Below are 25401 nucleotides of genomic sequence, written 5' to 3'. Positions count from 1 at the left end.
ATCACAGCAGAAGGGAAATTAGATTGTTTCCTAAATGTAAAATTCTGCCTCAAGCTCCATCTCATTTACTTCTTTCCATTCTGGCAATTGTGTAATATGATGGTGTTGTTGACCAATCAAAGCAAATACATTCAATTCATCCACAACAGGGGCAGAAGAGCTAAAATAAAACAAAGAACTGTGAATGCTGGATATCTGAAACAAAACAGAAATTGCTGGAGAAAACCAGGGGGCCTGGCAGCATCTGTGGAGAGAAAGCAGAGTTAAGTTTTCAGGTCCAGCAGATCCTGCTTTCTCTGCTAACTCTGCTTTCTCACCACATTTGCTGCTAGATCTGATGTGTTTCTCCAGCAATTTCTATCTTTGAGTCAAAAGAAGTCTTGTGGTGCAATGGCAGTGTCCCTACCTCAGAACCAGAGCACCCAATTTCACATCCCATCTACTTAAGAGGTGATAGCCTCTCTGAACAGGTTGATCAGAAAATATCTACAACAGAGTCAGAAACACCACGAGGGAAACAAGCTTTTGGAAACTATATGTCCAAAGTTTTCCCTTGCTTATTATACTCACCAGTATTCAGGTTTCATTTTTTTCTATGTATTGTGTCACAAAATGATAGATTAGCTAAACTTTTTTAAAACTGTGTTCAAATGAATTATTTTTCGTATTGTATGGAATGTGAGTGCCACTGACAAAGGCTGGCATTTGGTGACAATCCCCAGTTAGCCTTCAGCTAATTGCTTTCTGTGCTATTCAGGATACAGCAAAGAGTCCAACTACATTGTTTTAAGACCAGAGTCACATGTAGGCCAGACTGGGTAAGGGAAACAGGTATTCTTCCCTAAAGATATTAGTAAACAGATGGATTTTTACAACAATTAACAATGGTTACATGGTTGCCATTAGATCAGTTTATCAATGCCACAGTTTTATTGAACTCACAGTATTTGAACTTGTGTTCCATGAATATTAGCTTGGGCTCTGAATTATTAGTCAAGTGATACTATCACTATGCCACTGCTTCCCACCACAGCTGCTCTACCATTGTCCAAGGAATCTGGCTCCATAGATTGATTTGTTTATTGTAATAATGTTCTTGAAGGATAGCTCTGAAATTAGCCCCTTCAAGCTCAGGCCATGTTCTGAACAGTAGAACCAAAGAAAAAGGTGTAAAGGCTGGTCATGGTTTGTAATTCACCCCCTTACCATTAAATAAGTTTTAAAGTTCATTCATTTCTCCTGAGCCCAACTCAAAAGGGTATATCACCACTATCCAGAATGCACTCTGATTTCTCTTTAGGTAGTCCAGCATCTTATCAAGGTACAAGATTTCATTGCAGGTGGAGAGGTCTTTCAATTAGTTTAGTGCTAAGCAGCACTTTAATTTTGGCGAGATGGTGATGTATTCACAATCTACAGGCCCAGGTTAATGCTCCAGGAGCATGGGTTCAAATCCACAATACTTGGATGAAGCCCAAATTCAATTAATTAAAAGAAACGAAATACAAGTCGGGTATCCATTACCCAAAGACCACAAGCCAAAAAGACCTAAAACCCAAAGGTCTTTTCAAAAGCGTAACCAAACAGACCTATAGTCATGTTGAACTTGGGCACTTTGGTAAAATAAACACTTTGCTTAGCCTGAACAGACCTAAAAGTGTAGCCTTTTCCAGAAACGCAATGTGTCTGTAGGTCTGTTCAGGTCCACATGGGAAAAAAGTGCATCCAATAACCGAAAATGTTGTTTATCCACAAAAACAGTAGGTCTCAAAGTTTTCAGATAAAGAATTCCTGTCCTGGGTAAAATCAGTCTCAGTAATGTTGCCATGATGCTGATTACTGATTATTGTAAAACCGGATGTGATTTTGCTCGCTGAGCTGGAAGGTTAGTTTTCAGACGTTTCGTCACCATTCTAGGTAACATCATCAGTGAACCTCCGATGAAGCGCTGTTGTTATGTCCCGCTTTCTATTTATCTGTTTAGGTTTCCGTGGGTTGGTGATGTCATTTCCTGTTCTTTTTCTCAGCGGATGGTAGATGGGCTCCAAATCATTGTGCTTGTTGATGGAATTCCGGTTGGAATGCTATGCTTCTAGGGATTCTCCTGCGTGTCTCTGTTTGGCTTGTCCTAGGATGGATGTGTTGTCCCAATCAAAGTGGTGTCCTTCCTCATCTGTATGTAAGGATACGAGTGATAGTGGGTCATGTCGTTTTGTGGCTAGTTGATGTTCATGTATCCTGGTGGCTAGCTTTCTGCCAGTTTGTCCAATGTAGTGTTTGTCACAGTTCTTGCAAGGTATTTTGTAGATGACGTTCATTTTGCTTGTTGTCTGTAGAGGGTCTTTTAAGTTCATTAGCTGCTGTTTTAGTGTGTTGGTGGGCTTGTGGGCTACCCTGATGCCAAGAGGTCCGAGTAGTCTGGCGGTCATTTCGGAAATCTCTTTAATGTAGGGGAGAGTGGTTATGGTTTCTGGGCCCATTTTGTCTGTTTGTTTGGGTTTGTTGCTGAGAAATCGGCGGAATGTGCTCATTGGGTACCCGTTCTTTTTGAATACGCTGTATAGGTGATTTTCTTCTGCTCTTCGTAGTTCCTCTGTGCTGCAGTGTGTGGTGGCTCATTGGAATAATGTTCTAATGCAGCTTCGTTTGTGGGTGTTGGGATGGTTGCTCCTTTAGTTCAGTATTTGGTCCGTATGTGTTGTTTTCCTGTAGACGCTGGTTTGAAGTTCCCCATTGACTGTTCGCTCTACTGTGACATCTAGGAATGGCAGTTTGTTGTTGTATTCCTCCTCTTTTGTGAATGTTATGCCAGTAAAGGGTATTATTGATGGTCTTGAAGGTTTCCTCACATTTGTTTTGTTTAGTGATGACAAAGGTGTCATCCACATAGCGGACCCAAAGTTTGGGTTGGATGATTGGCAGAGCTGTTTGTTCGAGTCTCTGCATTACTGCCTCTGCTAAGAACCGTGATATCGGAGATCCCATGGGTGTAGTTTTTTCTGCAGGTCTAGTTTTTTCATTTTCTGTGTTTGCTGTTGTCTAATGTCTGTGGCTCGTTGTACTGCGTCTGTCCCTTCATGGTCTGTCACGTTAGTGAGTAAACATTTTTGGCGCAAAATTTCCCAGTTGTATTTACGGAGTCTGTGGGCATCATTGATCATTTCTCTAAGCATCCTGCGGCCGTTTTGCCCAGCTATTCTTTTGGCTAGTGGGGTGTTGAGGGGAGGTTTGTATTTGAGACAGTTAGGTAGTACCTGTTTCCTTAGGCATTCATGCAGGAAGTACAGCTGTTCACGGGTGGCACTCTGTCTCCTTTGACGTAACAGCCCTGTTCACATCCATCAACATCAACCTGGCCAAAGAAACACTGATGACACTATTAGAAGAACCGAAGACACATACACCAGACATCACCAACCTCATCAGCAAGGAAAACATCATCAAGCTAGAGGACCTATGCCTTACCACACATTTCACTTTCAATAACAAAACCTGCAGACAAACCAACGGTACACCCATGGGATCTCCAATATCAGGGTTCTTAGCAGAGACATTAATGTCCATCACCAACGCAGGAAATGACATCACCAACCCACGGAAACCTAAACAGATAAATAGAAAGCGGGGCATAACACCAGTGCTTCATCAGAGGTTCACTGATGTTACCTAGAATGGTGACGAAACGTCTGAAAACTAGCCTTCCAGCTCAGCCAGCAACCTCACATCCAGAAACTCAACCTGAGCTACAAATCTTCTCAAAACTTGCTATTGTAAAACCCAATCAGCTTTCGGGAAGGAAATCTGCCTTCTTTAATTGATCGGGGCTACATGAGACCTCAGACCCACAGCTATGTGGTTGACTCTTTACTGCTCTCTGAAATAACTGAGCCTACTGCTCCATTCAAGGGCACTTCGGGGTAGACAATAAATGTCAGCAAAACCCACATCCCATGAAAGAATACAAAAGTAATCTTTTTCACTGGTAACATTATTCTGAACTCCACAGTTCTAGCAAAGACCCAAATACAACTCCTGTGCAGTGGTTTAAGATGTCACAAAACACTTCTGGCTTCCATCAGCATGCAGCTTCGGTTTCAAATGACAACTAAGCTGCTTACTTCCAGAATTTCAACTGCAGTTATGTTTATAGCATTTCATTGAATCTTATGATAGATTTCCTCCTTTAGCTTCCAGTTAAAAAGAATCTTCCAGTCATTTGCTCCCCTTTACATCTTTGTCTTTGACTGAATACCAGCTCCCACTTGCAGGCAGCATCAAGTACTCTGTTGCAGGTGTAGCATCTTCATCTGTCAACTTCTAAGGAGATAGGAACTAACAAGACTCAAAGCTGACATGGTTTCATCGTTGTTTTACAAAATGAACCAGTCTTGCCTGCTAGCTGTGCTACATCTGAATTCAGAGAGATAACTCAAAACAAAGCATGCAAGAAAGCACACCAATGCATCTACTTCCTCAGAAGGCTAGGAGCATTTGTTATGCCGACAATGACTCTTAGCAATTTTTATAGATATATCACAGAAAGCATCCTATTCAGAAGCATGACAGTTTGGTATGGCAACTGCTCTGCCCAAGACTTATGAATGGACCTCTCATACATTAAAGTTGATCTTTCTCTGCATCTTCTCTGTAGCTGTAACACTATATTCTGCATTCTGTTCTATTACTCTATTGTACTTACATAAGGTATGATTTGCCTGGATAGCAGACAAAACAATACTTTTCACTGTATCTTGGTACATGCGATGTAAATCAAATCAAAAATAAAAGTCAAATCTCACTGAACTCCACTATCTCCAAAACAATGTGACATTTGCAGCTTGTCCCAGATAGAAATGCCAATAAAGTACTAATTAATTCCAAATCTTTTCTTAATTCTGGAAACCACATAAATAACTTATGCTTTACTGAAATAACTGTTGGAGTCATGTCTCCAGTTATTTAATTCAGCAAGTTCATACATTGTTTTACAATTTTACCTTTCCAACCACAAATTTCTTAAATTTATATCACACAAATCTTTTAGGTTGAATAAACTCAAGCTTGTTTCAAACATATTTACTTCAGGATTATAACCAATTCAACTGTATGTTCCCCTCTTTTCTGCAGTTAATTCCTAAAACTTTAAAAACATGAGAATTACGAACTAGATATTTCTAACAATATTCTCCAGTCCCTTTAGAAAACCAAAAATGAATCACCTCTCAGCCTTCTCTTATTCAATGAATTAGGCTCAACTTACAGTTATTCGTCACAATAAAATCCCTCAATCATTTTGGCTGTCTTCTTCTATATCTTTTCAATAAGTGAAATAGATTTCTTGGACAATGACAAGCAGAATTGCACATAGTATGCATTGTGGTTGTGCGAATGATTTACAAAGCGGCAACATTACCTCACCACCTTGATTCAATATTCTTCCCAACGTATGATTTGCTGTATTCATTCCACTGACTTCTTTATAGGCCAAAAAAAGACTTTAAACTGGAATATTTACACCTGAATTTCTTTAAAATCTTATCAAACATTCTTAGGCTCAATATACAATAACATCTGACAAAAAGTTAACAGCTCACTGCCCAAGCCTCAAAGACCTTTATAATTGGGAGTATAATCCACATAAATAAAAACATCTCTACGTAATATTATCTATATCTGAAGGAATTTTGTGTGCATCTGCATGAACTAAAAAAATTACAAACTGGAGTTCCATATTTCATTTTGATGTTTGGTGCACACAGGATTGAAATGAAAATTGCTCTTTCCTCCTCAAGGTACATTAAATGAATATAAAAATTTGTAATGTCAAAATTATATAGAAGACAAAAGACAAGCTACTTGAAAATACAGATAAAAGAATCATATTAACAGATAAAGCATTCCCAGGGCTGTTATTTTGATAAAATCTCTACCCTAAAATCAGTTAAAAACCTACAAATTTTCTAACAGATTATTTGATCTGCAGGTCTAAAATTCAGTCTTTCAGTATAAGTCATAATGTTTTTGCATTACAATTAAAACTTGAATTGATATATTAATTGTTTGCTCATTAGAAAGATGACACAAACCATACATCATTTCAGAAAAAAGGAAAATTAGCATCAAATAAATTCAACTAGGAGACTTACTGGCAATTCTTGGGCAGGTGGAACATGATGGGCCTCAGTATTGACATTCACTTTGCATGACCTTGATCCAGTATTGTCTTCATCCAAAGTAGTTTCATCATCAATAAAATGTACTCCCTTCTCAATACACCTCCGCTTTCGTGCCTAAAAAAGTGCATCACAGAAAAATAAAACAACTTCATAGATGAATAGTTCTATTGCTGTCCTAAATGAGCATGAAAGACGCAGTACCAGAATGCCAGGAAAATCGGGAGTTGAGATTGTAGATTTGCTCACTGAGTTGGTGTGTTTGGTTGCAGATGTTTTGTCACCCTGCTAGGTAACATTGTCAGTGTGCCTCCAGTGAAGCATTGGTGCTCACTGTCTCAATACACACAAACAAAGAAGGACATGAATTTGACAGGGACAACACATCCATCCGGGAGGCAGAGGGGGTTATTGAGAGGAGTTACAGGGAGGTAGTCACTCCTCAAGTACAGGAAAAAGGCAGATGGGTTACGGTCAGGGGACGGAAAGGGAACCGGCAGGCAGTGCAGGGATCCCCTGTGGCCATTCCCCTCAACAATAAGTATACCGTTTTGGATACTGTTGGGGGGGGGGACAACTTACCAGGGGAAAACAGTGGGGCACGGGTCTCTGGCACAGAGTCTGTCCCTGCTGCTCAGAAGGGAAGGGGGAAGAGGAGCAGAGCATTAGTCATTGGGAACTCCATAGTTAGGGGGACAGATAGGAGGTTCTGTGGAGACGAGAGAGACTCACAGTTGGTGTGTTGCCTCCCAGGTGCCAGGGTGCGTGATGTCTCTGATCGTGTTTTTGGGATCCTTAAGGGGGAGGGGGAGCAGCCCCAAGTCGTGGTCCACATTGACACCGACGACATAGGTAGGAAGAGAGATGGGGATTTAAGACAGAAATTCAGGGAGCTAGGATGGAAGCTGAGAGCTAGGACGAACAGAGTTGTTGTCTCTGGTTTGTTGCCCGTGCCACGTACTAGTGAGGCGAGGAATAGGGAGAGAGAGGAGTTGAACACGTGGCTTCACAGATGGTGCAGGAGGGAGGGTTTTGGATTCTTGGATAATTGGGGCTCTTTCTGGGGTAGGTGGGACCTCTACAAGCAAGATGGTCTTCACTTGAACCAGAGGGGTAACGATATCCTGGGGGGGAAATTTGCTAAGGCTATTCGGGTGGGTTTAAACTAATTCAGCAGGGGGATGGGCACCAAAATTGTAGTTCGACTATAGAAAAGGTTGAGAGTAGGGTAGTCCGAAATAAAGTTTCAGGGAAGCAAGATGGCACAGGCAAGCAAGAAGTTGATTTGAAGTGTGTCTATTTCAATGCCAGGAGCGTCCGGAATAAGGTAGGTGAACTTGCAGCATGGGTTGGTACCTGGGACTTCGATGTTGTGGCCATTTCGGAGGCATGGATAGAGCAAGGACAGGAATGGTTGTAGCAGGTTCCGGGATTTAGATGTTTCAGTAAGAACAGACAAGATGGTAAAAGGAACGGAGGTGTGGCATTGTTAGTCAAGGACAGTATTACAGTTGCAGAAAGGATGTTTGGGGACTCGTCAACTGAGGTAGTATGGGCTGAGGTTAGAAACAGGAAAGGAGAGGTCACCCTGTTGGGAGTTTTCTATTGGCCTCCGAATAGTTCCAGAGATGTAGAGGAAAGGATGGCAAAGATAATTCTCGATAGGAGTGAAAGCTCCAGGGTAGTTGTCATGGGGGACTTGAACTTTCCAGATATTGACTGGGAACACTATAGTTCGAGTACTATAGATGGGTCAGTTTTTGTCCAGTGTGTACAGGAGGGCTTCCTGACACAGTATGTAGATAGGCCAACAAGGGGCGAAGCCACATGAGATTTGGTACTGGGTAACGAGCCTGACCAGGTGTTAGATTTGGAAGTAGGTGAGCACTTTGGTGATAGCGATCACAACTCTGTTATGTTACTTTAGTGATGGAAAGGGATAGGTGTATACCACTGGGCAAGGGTTGTAGCTGGGGGAAAGGCAATTAAGATGAGATTAGGCAAGATTTAGGGAGCATAGAATGGGGAAGGAAACTGCAGAGGATGGGCACATTAGAAATGTGGAGCTTATTCAAGGAAAAGCTCCTGTGTGTCCTGGATAAGTATGTACCTGTCAGGCAGGGAGGAAGCTGTAGAGTGTGGGAGCCGTGGTTTACGAAGGAGGTGGAATCTCATGTCAAGAGGGAGAAGAAGGCTTATGTTAGGATAAGATGTGAAGGCTCAGTTAGGGCACTTGAGGGCTATGAGGTAGCCAGGAAAGACCTAAAGAGAGAGCTCAGAAGAGCCAGGAGGAGACATGAGAAGTTGTTGGCGAATAGGATCAGGGTAAACCCTAAGGCTTTCTATAGGTATTTAAGGAATAAAAGAATGACGAAAGTAAGATTAGGGCCAATCAAGGATAGTAGTGGTAAGTTGTGTGTGGAGTCAGATGAGATAGGGGAAGCACTAAATGAATATTTTTCAACAGTATTCACTCTGGAAAACGACAATGTTGTCTAGGAAAATACTGAGATACAGGCTACTAGACTAGGTGGGATTGAGGCTCACATGGAAGAGGTATTAGAAATCCTTCAGAGGGTGAAGATAGATAAGTCCCCTGGGCCGGATGGGATTTATCCTCAGATCCTCTGGGAAGACAGGGGGGAGATTGCCGAGCCTTTGGCATTGATCTTTAACTCGTCATTGTCTACAGGAATAGTGCCAGATGACTGGAGGATAGCAAATGTGGTTCCCCTGTTCAAGATGGGGAGTAGAGACAACCCTGGTAATTATAGACCAGTGAGCCTTACCTCAGTTGTTGGTACAGTGTTGGAAAAGGTTATAAGGGATAGGATTTATAATCATCTAGAAAAGAATAAATTGATTAGGGATAGTCAGCACGGTTTTGTGAAGGGAAGGTCGTGCCTCACAAACCTTATTGAGTTCTTTGAGAAGGTAATCAAACAGGTAGATGAGAGTAAACTGGTTGATGTGGTTTATATGGATTTCAGCAAGGCGTTTGATAAGGTTCCCCACAATAGGCTATTATACAAAATGGAGAGGAATGGGATTGTGGGAGATATAGCAGTTTGGATCGGAAATTGGCTTGCTGAAAGAAGACAGAGGGTGGTCGTTGATTGGAAATGTTCATCCTGGAGACCAGTTACTGGTGGTGTACCGCAAGGGTCGGTGTTGGGTCCACTGCTATTTGTCATTTTTATAAATGACCTGGATGAGGGCGTAGAAGGATGGGTTAGTAAATTTGCAGACAACACTAAGGTGGTGGAGTGGTGGATAGTGACGAAGGATGCTGTAGGTTGCAGAGAGACATAGATTATCTGCAGAGCTGGGCTGAGAGGTGCCAAATGGAGTTTAATGCAGACAAGTGTGAGGTGATGCACTTTGGTAGGAGTAACCAGAAGGCAAAGTACAGGGCTAATGGTAAGATTCTTAGTAGTGTAGATGAGCAGACAGATCTCTGTGTCCATGTACACAGATCCTTGAAAGTTGCCACCCAGGTTGACAGGGCTGTTAAGAAGGCATACAGTGTTTTAGCTTTTATTAATAGAGGGATCGAGTTCCGGAACCAAGAGGTTATGGTGAAGCTGTACAAATCTCTGGTGCGGCCGCACTTGGAATATTGTGTACAGTTCTGGTCACCGCATTATAAGAAGGATGTGGAAGCTTTGGAAAGGGTGCAGAGGAGATTTACTAGGATGTTGCCTGGTATGGAGGGAAGGTCTTACGAGGAAAGGCTGAGGGACTTGAGGCTGTTTTCATTAGAGAGAAGAAGGTTGAGAGATGACTTAATTGAAACATATAAAATAATCAGAGGGTTAGATAGGGTGGATAAGGAAGAGCCTTTTTCCTAGGATGGTGATGGCGAGCACGAGGGGGCATAGCTTTAAATTGAGGGGTGAAAGATATAGGACAGATGTCAGAGGTAGTTTCTTTACTCAGAGAGTAGTAAGGGAATGGAACGCTTTGCCTGCAACGGTAGTAGATTCGCCAACTTTGGGTACATTTAAGGCGTCATTGGATAAGCATATGGACGTACATGGAATAGTGTACGTTAGATGGGCTTGAGATCGGTATGACAGGTCGGCACAACATCGAGGGCCGAAGGGCCTGTACTGTGCTGTAATGTTCCATGTTCTATAATAGCACGAGCCAAACAGAGACACGTTAGGGAATTTCGCATTCCAACCGGAACTCTATCAACAAATGCTTGAACTGGACCCAATATATAAACTACACTGGCAAACCGAGGCATATACACAGCAAGCAGGACAGAACACAATCACTACACCAGAGGTGCACTGACGATAGCACCTAGCAGGGTGACAAAACGTCTGCCACCAAACGTGCTGGCTCAGCGAGCAAGTCTACAACTTCATCCACAACCTGAGATATAAATCTTGTCGGCAATCTTAAAATCAGAAGTTGAATAGAATTCATAACAATCATTCGCAGTTTCATCTTCTAGTTGAAAATCTTAATTCTTATGATCTCATAATAAATAACATTATTTCAATGTTCAACTTTTCATTCTTTCCTAACTTTCCCTTGCATAATTGGAAATAATTTCGCACAATAAAGATGCACCACAACATTGGGTTAAATGATTTCTAAATTCCTTGCATGTTGTACTTACCAATAATTTATGTTTAACTTCAAAGTTTCTTTTATTTATTTCAACCCATTAGCTGGCTTTTCCATCAGATTTAATCTAATCACACTAATAGAATTAAACATATGATCGTCTTTCTAGCTCCAACAGTTAATTATATTCTACATAAAATCCAGCACCACTGTAACTGGTTGACAAAACTAAGTTATTTTCTAATTCACATCACTCTTAGATTTCTGTTAAATTAATGTACGTGATGGATTCAAAAGTAAAATTTTGGAATGGAACCTGAATGTTAAACTGACTAGCAAAATCCAATGAACATCAGTGCTTCTTTCATTTAAAATTTCAGGCCTGTAAGTAACACTTTGAAAAAATACCTGTGGGTCATTTAAAGGCATACGGATCCGTTTCCTCTGTGTTTGAAAATCATCATCGGCTTCACTTAAAGGTGTTTTCATCATGGCACACAGTTTGGAGGCTAACGTAGCCTTACGGCTACATGCAACATCTGTGAAATAAAACAAATCCACTGTATGTTCTAATTCTAGGGTTTGTTACAGTTCTTATCACAACTAAATATGTGCGATGCGGAGAAGGTGGTAGTCAGCTGCTTCCTTGAACAGATGTGACTTGGGTACAGAGGCAACTACAGTTCTGTCAGAAAGGTAATTCCAGGATATTGATCTAGTGACAGTGAAGAAATGATAGAGTTACCAGTCAGGGTAGTGTGTAGTTCAGAAGGATACTTGCAGGTGACAATCCTGCGTTTCTGCTGCCTTTAACATTCTAGTTTGTAGCAATGATTCATTTGGAAGGTGCTGTCAGGGGAGCTTTGGTGAGTTACTACACTGCATCTTGTAGATGACTTTGGTGAGTTACTACACTGTATCACACTACCATCACTGTGCAATTGTGGTGAAGGGAATGAATGTTGACATTGGTGAATGAAGTGACGATCAAACAAACTGCTGTGTGCTAGATGGTGCCAAGTTTTTGGAGTTTTCTTGGAACTCAATAAAATAACTATATAAACAAATATGTAATAACTGTCAATCTGTGCTAATTATGCTAACCCACCGAGCCACCATGCTGCCCAACACAGGCAACACATAAACCGAAACCATATTTAAATCAATGGATTCTACAAACAAAAGCTCAGCTGGTTCTGTTGTTAGTTGTTCTGAAGGGTCACTGGACCCAAAACGTTGACTTTTCATTCTCTGCACAGATGTTGTCAGACATGCTGAGTTTCTCCAGCCATTTCTGTTTTTGAGCCGAAGGATGACAGCAGTTCAGGAAAGCAGCTTGCCATCTCTTTTTCAAAGGCAATTAAGGATGGGTCATCCTCGCCACCGATGCTCACATTCCATGAACAAATAAATCAAATCTCTCTGCCACAACATAGTTACTTCTGTGGCTCCATTATTTATTTAATTCCTGACTCTGATATGACATGTTATTCTATTTCTCTGATATTATTCATTTAATTTTGCAGCTTTCTTTCTTTGAGTTCCAGTCCTCCAAAATTATTTAATTACTTTCAGCTTCCCAACATTCTACCATTGGCATTAACCTATGTAATTAATTCAAGGACATGAAGCATTCCAATAATTCCAAAACTATTTATTTAATTAAGTTGCTTCTGTTCTAAACTATGTCTTTTGTTCTAGCTCAGCAACACGCTCTGATAGTGGCAAAATTTTCTGTTGCATCTAATTTTTAATACCTGGGCCATTCATAAATACTTAAAAAAAGGAAATAAATGCTAAAAATACCCATAATGATCACCTGACCAGATTAAGCCAAATTCACGAGATCAGCAAAAAAAAAGACCAAGCGTACTCTAAAAATGATGTATTATCAAAATGACTAAAAGCTACCCCACACATCAAAATTCCCTGTTTAACTTACACCTTTCTGGAAGTTATTGGGTAGAAGACTGGTTTGAAAATGATCTATCTTGAAGAAAACAATGTCCAGATATGAACAATGTTTCAGGCAATGGCTTTTAGGTAAAGCAGAGAACAATGTATTTGTAAAAACTGAATGGAAGGCTTTTCCATCTTCCTCTTACTTCTTCTCATCATGGTAGCAATAAAATATGGATTATCAATTTATAATTTCCATGACCTAATTTTAATACCTGAGATGTAAACGTACTGTAACACTTTCTAAAAGGAAGAAATATGGACCAAAAAATGACAAAATTCAGGAAACCAATGTGGAATTCACAACAAGGCAGATGAACTAAGGACATATATATACAAATGGCAGCACAAACCTGCTAAAATAGGGGCAAAATTGGCAGCTCACTACCCTGCCTAAAAACTTTATAACCAGGGCTGGAGTGAGTGACAAAAATGGAGGGTTGTAGGAGTATTGATTAAAGAATCAATTACAGTTGTGAGAAGGGATGATAATAGTAAACAAATGAGGTTTTATCGGTTGAGCTTAAGAAGGATAGTCACACTAATAAGGGGAGTCTACAGACCCCCAAATAGTGACAGGGAGACAGAAGAACATATATTTAGGCAGATTTCTGCCAATAGGAATAGGAGGACAATAATAGTAGGAGATATTAATTATTCCAATATCACCTGGGTTTCAAACAATATAAAAGGGGCATTGAGGATGCAAAGTTCATGTATCATGTATGTGACAAGCCCAATAAAGCGAGACACAATTCTAGATTTAATTTCGGAAAATGTAGATGGGTGAATGGGCGAGCTGACAGTGGGCAACCATATCGGGGATAGTGACCACAATTCAGTGAGACTTAGTATTATTTTGGAGAAGGACGGAGATAAATCAGGAGCAAACTTTTTAACTGAGGAAAGGCAAATTTTACAAAACAGAGGTGATTTGTCTCAGGTGGGCTGGACAGGACTGTTAAAGGATAAATCAGTGGTAAACTAGAAGGAGGCATTAAAAGTGAGATCCATATGGCACAAAGCAGGCATGTCCTCTCCAAACACAAGAATGGTACTGCCAAATCTAGACCCCCAGAATTGTGAAAAATACAGAGGAAGATTAAACAGATGATAGCTTATGATAGTCACAAAAATCTCAACACTGCAGATAGCCTAGAGCAATATAGGAAGTGCAGAATGTTGTTGAGGCCACTTCTGGAGTACTGTGAGCAGTTCTGGTTGCCCTGCCTTAGAAAGGATATTGTTAAACTGGAGATGATTCAGGAAAGATTTATCAGGATGTTGCCTGGAATGGAGTGTTGAAGTTATAAAAATAGACTAGATAGGCTACGATTTTTCTCACTGGAGTATAGGAGGCTGAGGAATGACTTTATTGAGGTTTATAAAATCACGAGGGGCGTGAATATGGTGTATCTCAAAGGTCTTCTCTCTAAGGTGGGGTAGTTCAAAATGAGGGGTCATATTTTTAAGGTGAAAGGAGACCGATTTAAAAAGGCTATGAGGGACTTGAGTTTTTAAACACACACGGAGTGATTAGTGCGTGGAATGAACTACCAGAGGAAGTGGTGGATGCAGGAACAGTTAAAACGTTTAAAAGATATTTGGATAAGTACATGAATAAGAAAGGTTTGGATGGATGTGGGCCAAATGCAGGCAGGTGGGACTAGTTTAGTTGGGAACCTGGTCGGTGTGGATTAGTCGGACCAAAGAGCCTGTTTACGTGTTAAGACTTTACGATTATCTAAATTTTGCTCCTACTGATGAAGTACATCAACTATTCAGCTACACATTTTGTTTCAACTGTAAGAACTCAGTGACTCTAAGAACTTTGAAAACTTGATTTTCCTTTTCGTACTTGAGGTTCTTCACATGCTTAAACTAACACTTGAGTGTGTTCGATATTGTATTTTCACTTTCCTCAGGGTTATTAACCAATAAAGTTCCTTTCTTTCATAGAACACAGAACAGGCCCTTCGGCCCTCAATGTTGCACCAAGCTGTGAACTAATCTAAGCCCCTCCCCATACACTACCCCATCATCATCCATCTGCTCATCCAAGGACTGTTTAAATGCCCTGAATGTGGCTGAGTTCACTACATTGACAGTCAGGGCGTTCCTTGCCCTTACCCCTCTCTGAGTAAAGAACCTGCCTCTGACATCTATCTTAAATCTATCACCCCTCAATTCGTAGCAATGCGCGCTTGTACAAGCTGAAGTCATCATCCTCGGAAAAAGACTCTCACTGTCCACCCTATCTAATCCTCTTGTATGTCTCTATTAAATCCCCTCTTAGCCTCCTTCTCTCCAATGAGAACAAGCCCAAGTCCCTCAGCCTTTCTTCATAGGACCTGCGCTCCAGACCAGGCAACATCCTGGTAAATCTCCTCTGCACCTCTTCCGATGCTTCCACATCCTTCCTGTAATGAGGCAACCAGAACTGTACGCAATATTCCAAATGAGGCCGCACCAGCATTTTGTACAGTTACAGCATGACATCACGGCTCCGGAATTCAACCCCCCTACCAATAAAACCTAACACACCGTAAGCCTTTTTAACAGCACTGTCAACCTAGGTGGCAACTTTCAGGGACCTATGTACATGGACACCAAGATCCCTCTGCACAACCACACTACCAAGAATCTTTCCATTGAGCCAGTATTCTGCCTTCCTATTATTCTTCCCAAAGTGAATCACCTCACATTTATCCACATTGAACTCCATTTGCCACCTTTCAGCTCAATTCTGCAGTTTATCCAAGTCTCCCTGCAACATTCTTCCACACTGTCCACCACTCCACCGACTTTAGTGTCATCTGCAAACTTATTAACCCATCCACCTATGCCTGCATCCAAGTCATTTATGAAAATGACAAACAGCAGTGGTCCCAAAACAGATCCTTGAGGCACACCACTAGTGACCTGACTCCAGGCTGAACATTTTCCATCAAACGCCACTCGTTGCCTCCTTACAGAAAGCCAGTTTCTAATCCAAACTGCTAAATCTCCCTCAATCTTGTGCCTCTGTATTTTCTCCTATAGCCTACCATGTGGATCCTTATCAAAGGCTTTACTGAAATCCATGTACACCATGTCAACTGCCCTTCCCTCATCCACATGCTTGGTCACCTTCTCAAAAACTCAATGAGGTTTGTGAGACACAAGCAGCCTTTAACGAATCCATGCTGACTATCTCCAATCAAATTGTTGTTTGCTAGATGATTATAAATCCTACCTCTTACATCCTTTCCAAAATTTTTCCTACAACAGACGTAAGGCTCACAGGTCGATAACTACCTGGGTCATCCCTACTGACCTTCTTGAATCAGGGATCAACATTTGCAATCCTCCAGTCCTCTGGTGCTAAACTTGTAGACAATGAGGACTCAACGATCAAGGCCAAAGGCCTCCACCCTAGCTTCCCAGACAATCCTCAGAAAAATCCCATCCGGCCCAGGGGATTTATCTACCTTCACACCTTCTAGAATTGACAATACCTCCTCCTTATTAACCTTAATCCTTTCAATTCTAGTAGCCCGTAACTCAGTCATCTTCTCTACAATATTCTCCTGTTCCTCAGTGAAAACAGTTGAGAAATAATCATTTAGCACCTCTCCAATCTTCACAGGGTCCACACACAACTTCCGACTTCTGTCTTTGACTGGCCCTATTCCTACCCTAGTCAACCTCTTATACCTATGGAAAGCTTTAGGGTTCTCCTTTATTCGACCTGCGAATGTCCCCTCCTTGCTCTTCTTAACTCTCTCTTTAAATCCTTCCTAGCTAGTCTGTAACTCTCCATCACCTCATCTGAACCATCTCATCTCATCGTCACATAAACCTCCCTCTTCCACTTAACAAGAGATACAATTTCTTTCGTAAATCACGGTTCCCTTACCTTATCGCTTCCTCCCTGCCTGACAGGGACATACCTATCAAGGACACACAATATCTGTTCCTTAAGCCAGCTCCACATTTCGAATGACACCAACCCCTGCATTTTGCTACCCCATTCTATGCCTCCTAAGTCTTGCCTAATCGCATTATAATTGCCCTTCCCCCATCTATAGCTCTTGCCCTGTGGCATGTTCCTATCCCTTTCCATTGCTAAAGTAAACATAACCGAATTATGGTCACTCTCACCAAAGTGCTCACCTACCACTAAATCAAACACCTGGTCTGGAAATCCTGGAAATTCAAGAAAACCTGTCTTTGGCTCGTTAATATTGAACCAGAAATCTTTATTTTAGTTGAAGTTTTACACAGCTGTTTGCTCAAATGAATGTAAAATTTTTGCTGCAGCCAACTAAAGGGGTTACAAAGGGAGCCAATTCACCTCTCCTCACCTGGTTGTAAAAAAAAACTCAGGATAATAAATAAGAAATTGGAGCAGGAATAGTCTATTCAGCCCCTCAAGTCTACCCCAACATTCTATATGATCATGGCTGATCAGCCCCTGTGCTAACCACAGTGCTCAATTCCCCAAAATTTCAAAATCTGCTTTAAGTACTTTCAGTGGTTTCACCACAACTCTCAGGGACAGAAAATTCTAAACATTTAGTACTCTGAGGGAAGAAATTCCTTCACATATTAAATGAGTGTCCCTTATTCTGAAACTATATACCCCTCACGTGAGACACATCCATTAGTGGAAATACCTTCTCAACATGCATCCTAACAAGCCCCCTCAGAATCTTGATAAGATCATATTTCATTCTTCTAGTCTAATACATAATGGCTTAATCTGTTTAACTCTTCATTAAGTCAAGCTCGTCATCCCACGAAACAGCCTACTGAATCGCTTTTGACCTGGCTCCAGTGTCAGTTTGCAATACCTCACGTGCGGCCTCACTAATATTTTGTACATTGTAATCGGACTTCCCTATTTTTAATCCCCAACTCGTTAGCAATAAAGGCCAAAATCCATTTCCCACCATAATTTCTTACTCTAACTGCATGCTAATGTGCAACGTTTTTGTGTTTCACACATAAGAACTTTCAGATTAGACTCTGCTGCACCTTTTTGGCATCTCTCTCCAATAAAATAATGGACCGCTTTTTAATTATCCCTACATAGCTACACTGCTTCCTACATTTACACTACTTCCTACACTAAAATTCATCTGATAAGCTTTTGCCCACTCACTCAACATATGTTACCTTGCAGATCAATGTCCTCTCAATTATTTGTGAATCATCAACAAATTTGAATACATAACATTCTGTGTCCCCCTACCGCACTTCTCCAAGTCATTAACAGAGATTCTAAATAATTGAGGCCCAGGAGTGTTTCTTCTGACTCCACTGGCTAGTTTTCCAACCCAGAAAACACACATTAATCCTGAGATAATAAAGTGTGAAGCTGGATGAACACAGCAGGCCAAGCAGCATCTCAGGAGCACAAAAGCTGACGTTTTGGGCCAAGACATTATCTCGGATTCTCCAGCATCTGCAGTTCCCATTATCACTCACACATTAATCCTGATTCTGTTTTCTGTATGTTAACTTATCCTAACGCTGTGAGCTCCTTTCTTGAGCACTAACCTTTTATGTGGCACCTTATCAAATGCCTTCTGGAAATTAATATACACTAGTACAAGAGCGGGAATGTGCTGTTGCAATTGTACAGGGCCTTGATGAGACCACAACTGGAATACTGTGTGCAGTTTTGGTCTCCTTTTCTCAGGAAGGGTGCTTTAGCCCTCATGGGAATGCAGTGAAGGTTTACCAGGCTGATTCTGGGAATGGCGGGTCTGATATAGGAGGAGAGATTGACTAGGTTGGGATTCTTTTCGCTGGAGTGCAGGCGAATGGCTGGGTGGGAGAGGGGGGATGGATCTCATAGAGACTTATAAAGTTCTAACAGGACTGGACAGGATAGATGCAGGGTGGATGTTCCCAATGATAGGTGTGTCCAAAACCACAGGGGTTCACAGTATGAGGATTCAGGATAGGCGTTTTAGGATGGAGATGAGGAGACATTTCTTCGCCCAAAGAGTGGTGATCCTGTAGAATTCATTACCACAGGAAGTAGTTGATGCCAAAAACAGTGAATGTATTCAAGAAGCAACTAGATATAGCACGTGGGGTGAATGGGATCAAAGTTTATGGCAAGAAAGCAGGATTAGGCTATTGAGTTGGACAATCAGCCATGATCGTGAAGAATGCAGAGCAGGCTCGAAGGGCCAAATGGCCTCCTCCTGCTCCTTTCTTCTATGCAGATCTCCTGGTTCCCCTTTTATCAATTCTGCCTGGTAAATCCCCAAAGAACTTTTTCAAATTTGTCAAATGTGACCTCCCGTTTACAAATTCGCATTGATCCTCAACTGTGTTAAGTTTTTCAAAATGTTTCATTATTATCTTGCTTAATAATTGCCTCTAGCATTTCAGTCCTTTTAAAATCCCTCCCATGTATTGTAAATGGGGGATCTGATGATATTATAAGCAACATATGATTACAACGTTGTCTGAAATAGCTCCAAATGTTTACTCCTTGTACTTAATGGAAGAACCATTATGTTAAGTGTGAACAATTGCTTGATGCTCTGATCCCTGCACAGGCGTCCAATTCCGTAGCATGTCAAATTTTGAACTTTTGTCCTAGCTTTTAAGTTCTTTCAGAACTTTGCCCCCTTGACAATATAACTCCTGCACCCCCTACTGCCAAAGTGTTTCCTTCTTCCGACTCCTGGATCTTATCCATCCCTTTATCTCATCATTGCCATTGCGGCTTTTAGGCATCCTTCTGGATAATTTCTAACCCTAAATGACATGAAACCAAATAATGCATTTAGCAACAAATAGCATTCATGAACATTCATAATGTTCAACACATTATCCATCCAATTACCTCACTATCCCGTAGTAATAAATGAATTTTATGTGAAAAAGCTCAAGTATTAAATGAACATTAAATGGATAATTGGTTCGAGAAAGTCATTACCTTGGTTTGAACTTGGTGAGGATATTCCATTCTCTGCAACAGCGGAATTGGTCTGGTTTGTTTCTGCGACTGCAGCAGAAGGCTTTCTTGCTGTGTGACAGGTACAGTTACACACGGGCAATTTTTCTTCTTTTTTACAACTACTTGAACAACTTTCATTTCCAGATTTCTCTGCACAAGATGAATTGTTCATTAATACTAAAAGCAAGACATATATCATGCAACAACTTTGTCTTCCAATATTAGGAATGCCACAATGCTTCAGTAATGTTGTATTAAGAAAACAATGATTATGGTACAACTCAACTTAGGCATTGCAACATACAAGAATAGTAATTTGATGAAGCAAGTCATTGTTGACACAGGTTCTCCATCTTCAAATCTCATCAAGTAACTTCCTAAAACATAGGAGGAATCAGGGAGTGATCTCCTGAGGTCCTCTTCAATATATCTCAGTGGCAAGTCAAGAAAAGCATTTGAAGAGACTTGATGCTAGATTATTCAAATGTGCTCTCAAATTCGGTGATTCTATAAATCTATAAAAGATTAGATATTTCAAATTGGCTCAACATGTTTAGTTATACAGCAAGAGAGTCACTCAAAACAAGTCGCATCCTAGAGTTGGCCCCAATCAGGTGATCTCAGCCTTGAGTAGCAATATTGCACCATATGTTCAGGGAACCCCTTGGTTTATGGTGGTGGCAGATTTGGCAGAAGGTTGCAAGGCAGGGGGCACAAAGAGCTTTAATGAATATAACTTTTACAAGATACCTATTTAAAAATAGCAAATCAAATGCCATAAGACATATGAACTTGATGTCAAAATTCTTGCAGCATTCTACTTTGAACCAGAAGACTACAGGTGCATTAAAAAAGTATCTTCCCTCTTAAAAATTCTCTCGTTACTTAGTTGTCATAACTTACACAATCAGCAGACGCCATGATGACCCAGGTAATTTTCGACCTGTGAACCTTACGTCTGTTGTAGGAAAAATTTTGGAAAGGATGATAAGAGGTAGGATTTATAATCATCTAGCAAACAACAATTTGATTGGAGATAGTCAGCATGGATTCGTTAAAGGCTGCTCGTGTCTCACAAACCTCATTGAGTTTTTGAGAAGGTGACCAAGCATGTGGATGAGGGAAGGGCAGTTGACGTGGTGTACATGGACTTCAGTAAAGCCTTCGATAAGGATCCACATGGTAGGCTATAGGAGAAAATACAGAGGCACAAGATTGAGGGAGATTTAGCAGTTTGGATTAGAAACTGGCTTTCTGTAAGGAGGCAACGAGTGGCGGTTGATGGAAAATATTCAGCCTGGAGTCAGGTCACTAGTGGTGTGCCTCAAGGATCTGTTTTGGGACCACTGCTGTTTGTCATTTTCATAAATGACTTGGATACAGGCGTAGGTGGATGGGTTAGTAAGTTTGCAGATGACACTAAAGTCGGTGGAGTGGTGGACAGTGTGGAAGAATGTTGCAGGGAGACTTGGATAAACTGCAGAATTGAGCTGAAAGGTGGCAAATGGAGTTCAATGTGGATAAATGAGAGGTGATTCACTTTGGGAAGAATAATAGGAAGGCAGAATACTGGCTCAATGGAAAGATTCTTGGTAGTGTGGTTGTGCAGAGGGATCTTGGTGTCCATGTACATAGGTCCCTGAAAGTTGCCACCTAGGTTGACAGTGCTGTTAAAAAGGTTTACGGTGTGTTAGGTTTTATTGGTAGGGGGGTTGAATTCCGGAGCCGTAATGTCATGCTGTAACTGTACAAAATGCTGGTGCGGCCTCATTTGGAATATGGCGTGCAGGTCTGGTTGCCCCATTACAGGAAGGATGTGGAAGCATCGGAAGAGGTGCAGAGGAGATTTACCAGGATGTTGCCTGGTCTGGAGCGCAGGTCCTATGAAGAAAGGCTGAGGGACTTGGGCTTGTTCTCATTGGAGAGAAGGAGGCTAAGAGGGGATTTAATAGAGACATACAAGAGGATTAGATAGGGTGGACAGTGAGAGTCTTTTTCCGAGGATGATGACTTTAGTTTGTACAAGGGCGCATAGCTACAAATTGAGGGGTGATAGATTTAAGATAGATGTCAGAGGCAGGTTCTTTACTCAGAGGGGAGAAAGGGCGTGGAACACCATGACTGCCAATGTAGTTAACTCAGCCACATTCAGGGCATTTAAACAGCCCTTAGATAAGCATATGAATGATGATGAAATAGTGTATGGGGAGGGGCTTAGATTAGTTCACAGGTCAGTGAAACAGAAGGCCGAAGGGCCTGTTCTGCGCTGTATTGTTCTATGACAACTTCACAGCATTGTGACTTGCTATTTGATGTCTACTATTATCCATGTAGTTGTGACAACGTATCTACAAGTATCTATGAACAGCCTTAAGTTATCTTTTAGAAGGTTGACAAAAGCAGTCGAATTTAAAAATGTATAATTTCTTCAAGTCATTCTGAAATACAGAGATAGTTCTATTTGTTCATACTAGAAATTTGCATGGATATTGAATGATCACTATTGACTGATTTCTATTTTACATTTCTTTGCTTGAGTTCTCTGACCAAAGGAATTTGCTCAGCAATCATGTGTTGAACCACAGCTAAGTTCCTTAACTTTTTTCTACTGCCATTAGGAGGTTGATCCTAAATCTATCTCTACCAGATTGAACCTTGTGCAGTTGGTATTAATCTCATCCACTAAAGCTGAAATTAATTCTGAATGTATCAAGTTGGCCACTGTATATTATTGCACTATCTACTTAATAACTTGCTTGAGATTAGAGCTCTTATTTTTCACTCAAGAATATTATTATTCATTTGCAGTGAGGATAACATCTGTAACAAAGCAAGCATAAAACATACTGCAAAATGTGTATCGTTAATCCTATATAGTTTCATAGAGAGAAATAAACATAAAACCATACCATACTGAGATTGCTGCCAGGCCAATGTGGAGCAAAGCAATGCAAGACTTTTTCCACTTCCAGTTGGACTCTCTAATAAACAGTGCTGTTGGCAGTTCAAACCTCGTACAATCTGAATGAAAGCATACATCAGACCACTGTGGACCTCTGCATTAATTCAGCTAAATAAGATATCAACATCAGAAGTAATGAATAGTAAGGTAAGTGTACTTTAGGCTGTAATGTTGTTAGCATTAAAGAATATATTAACATTAAAGAACTAAAGAATAACTTAACAATCTATCCCTTTGTTAGTCAATCAGGCATTCAACAAACCCAAAAGCCCACTGCATTGTGGTTTACTCTGAACTGCCCTTTAGGCAATTAGGGATGGGCAGTAAATGCTGCCTAGCCAACAAATGCCTTCATTCTGTTAACGAATAAAGAAAACAAATGCAGAAATCAATCACTAATTCCAGCAAATGAAATTATGCACCCACCAGTAGAGTTTCATTTACCCAATGCCAAGTGCATGCACTCTTCCTTGGGTATAACAAACTACTTAAGCCATTTAGCACCTCAGCTTGCTCTATCATTCAACAAGATCATGGATGATCTGTCTATAATCTGAAATCCACATTTCTGCCAATCCGTCATATGCTCTCATCCTTTGCCTAAGAAAAATCAATCTACCTCTGCCTTAAAAATATTCAAGGACACTGCTTCTATCATCTTTTGAAGGAGACAGCTCCCAAGACTCAAAACCCTCAAAGAAAGAGTTCCATCTAATCTTAAACAGGTCACTCTGATTTTTAAACAATGATCCCTACTTCTAGATTCTCCCATTACGGAAAAAGTCCTCTCCAAATCTATCCTGTCACAAGCCCTCAGGGTATTTTATTTATCAATCAAGTTGCCTTTGCTCATATAAACTAGAGCAGATATGATCCAAGCTTGTTCAATCTTTGCACAAAAAGAGAAATGCAAGATTATGAGCAGCATAGATTGGTAGATTGTGGGAATTTTTTCCCCACGGCAAATATGTCTAAAACAGAACAGCAAAGGTTTATGGTGATTAAGTTGTTTAGAGGAGTTCTGAGGAAATATTTTTTCATCCACAGGTTGGTAGAACTTTGAGATGTGCTGTCTTCGAGGGTGGTGGAGGTAGGTACACTTGCAACAACCCACTCATTTCTGATATTGGTCTAGTAAACACAGAAGCTGATACCATATGGTTTAACTGCACAAATCAACCATTACACTTGCTTATAGGCTTTTCATTGCATGCCTAACTAAAATTGCTAGATTGCTAAAAATGCGTAGCCAAAGCCTATAGGGTTTCATCAGTCTAAGTATAGAATAATTACATTCTAAAGTCTTAGAATCCAACTGTGCCATGCAGAGTTGATGTGATTGTAAACTTCAATCGCTGGGTCTTTTACTTTAGAAATCCTTTCACACACACAACAGGACCCGCTTGGCTCCTATCCATCCCTTACAATACTTATGAACCAGTTAATTGTGTTCAATTGTCTGAATATATGAAATCAATACACTTACTGAATTCATCATAGCGAGCTGAGATGGGTATGCCTTGCATGGAAAATGAATTTTCACTCCACCAATCGTGTATTCAGAAGCTGATGATGCCATCTTAATTAGTTAATTGTGATATGCGTCAAGAAAATTAAACCTCAGTGCTTCAATCTGTGGAAGGAGTTTTAAATACTTTACCTGGACAGAAAATCACATTCTTTATTAAAATGTATCCAATTTCATTTTCAATCTCTCCCTAGGAGCTATTATTTAAAATTCAATGTTGTGGGGCATCAGGGCAAATCTTGGAAACTGATAAAATTATAACTGAAGTGCTTTATATAAGTGTGAAGCTGGATGGACACAGCAGGCCAAGCAGCATCTCAGGAGAACAAAGGCTGATGTTTCAGGCCTAGACCCTTCATCCGATGAAAGGTCTAGGCCCAAAACGTCAGCTTTTGTGCTCCTGAGATGCTGCTCGGCCTGCTGAGTTCATCCAGCTTCACACTTTGTTATCTTGGATTCTCCAGCATCTGCAGTTCCCATTATCTCTGCTTTATATAAGTGGTAGGTCAGGCAGTGTGGGGTACAGTCAATAAAGTTTCCCAGGTTCAGTTCAGGGACAATGCTATTCCTGTTCACATAAACAAATGGATTCTGGAACGCAATGCCAAGTAGCCAGGTATCAGATGCTAAGAAGGAAGGGTCACTGGAATCAGAGCAGGAGCACAGAAATTGATAAGACTTAGTTGCAGAAAACATGAACACGGACAGAGGAAAGTTAGATGAAATTTAATCCAGGCAAGTAAAAAGCACCAATTTTGGTAAGAAATCGAAAACAGCTCAAGTGGTGATGAAATAACTGAGGACAAAACAAAAGCAAACCTACTGGTTCAACAACAGAATGCTCATATATCCAACCGTTCCAGGCCTGCTGTTAACAAAGCCAAAAGAATGTGCAAGTACACAGTGCTGGAGACAGAGATCATCATTACTACTGACCATCATCTGAGCTCCCCCACCCCCTAGAAACATCATTGTTCCAAGTTAGAGTTATCTGGACCTTAGAGCATAGAAAGACGGCACCAAAGGAGTTACCTCAGAGTAATGTGAGGTGGTTCAGAAAATGCAACCTGCATGTTATTTTAAATTGTGGAAGTAAAATTAGTCATTAAAGGTTCAAACTAGCAGAAGTTAAAGTTAGGGTCTGCATTGGAAAACAATTCCAACAAACAGTGATCAATTTATGGAATATATTTTCATTTAAAGTAAAGTAAGTGAAAGTCTTGGACTCATTCAG

The 25401-nt window shown here is 40.7% G+C and overlaps 1 protein-coding gene across 2 annotated transcripts in view; it reads right to left on the bottom strand.

Annotated features, from left to right (window-relative positions):
- The window catches only part of brip1 (BRCA1 interacting helicase 1), a 243832-nt gene that overhangs the window by 214921 nt on the left and 3510 nt on the right, over positions 1-25401 (bottom strand). For both annotated transcript variants that reach the window (XM_059655417.1, XM_059655418.1), the window contains exons 2-6: positions 24126-24272; positions 22587-22698; positions 19657-19827; positions 11163-11293; positions 6147-6290 (exon numbers count right to left, since the gene is read on the bottom strand). In XM_059655417.1, coding sequence (XP_059511400.1) covers positions 6147-6290; positions 11163-11293; positions 19657-19827; positions 22587-22698; positions 24126-24218 — 651 coding nt within the window. In that variant the 5' untranslated portion in view covers positions 24219-24272. The remainder of the gene's footprint in view (positions 1-6146; positions 6291-11162; positions 11294-19656; positions 19828-22586; positions 22699-24125; positions 24273-25401) is intronic.

The sequence above is a fragment of the Stegostoma tigrinum genome, chromosome 27, assembly GCF_030684315.1.
Source record: "Stegostoma tigrinum isolate sSteTig4 chromosome 27, sSteTig4.hap1, whole genome shotgun sequence".
NCBI classification, from domain to species: Eukaryota; Metazoa; Chordata; class Chondrichthyes; order Orectolobiformes; family Stegostomatidae; genus Stegostoma; species Stegostoma tigrinum.
The sequence above is the reverse complement of the archived record's forward strand: the minus strand, read 5'-3'. Positions and strand labels throughout refer to the sequence as shown.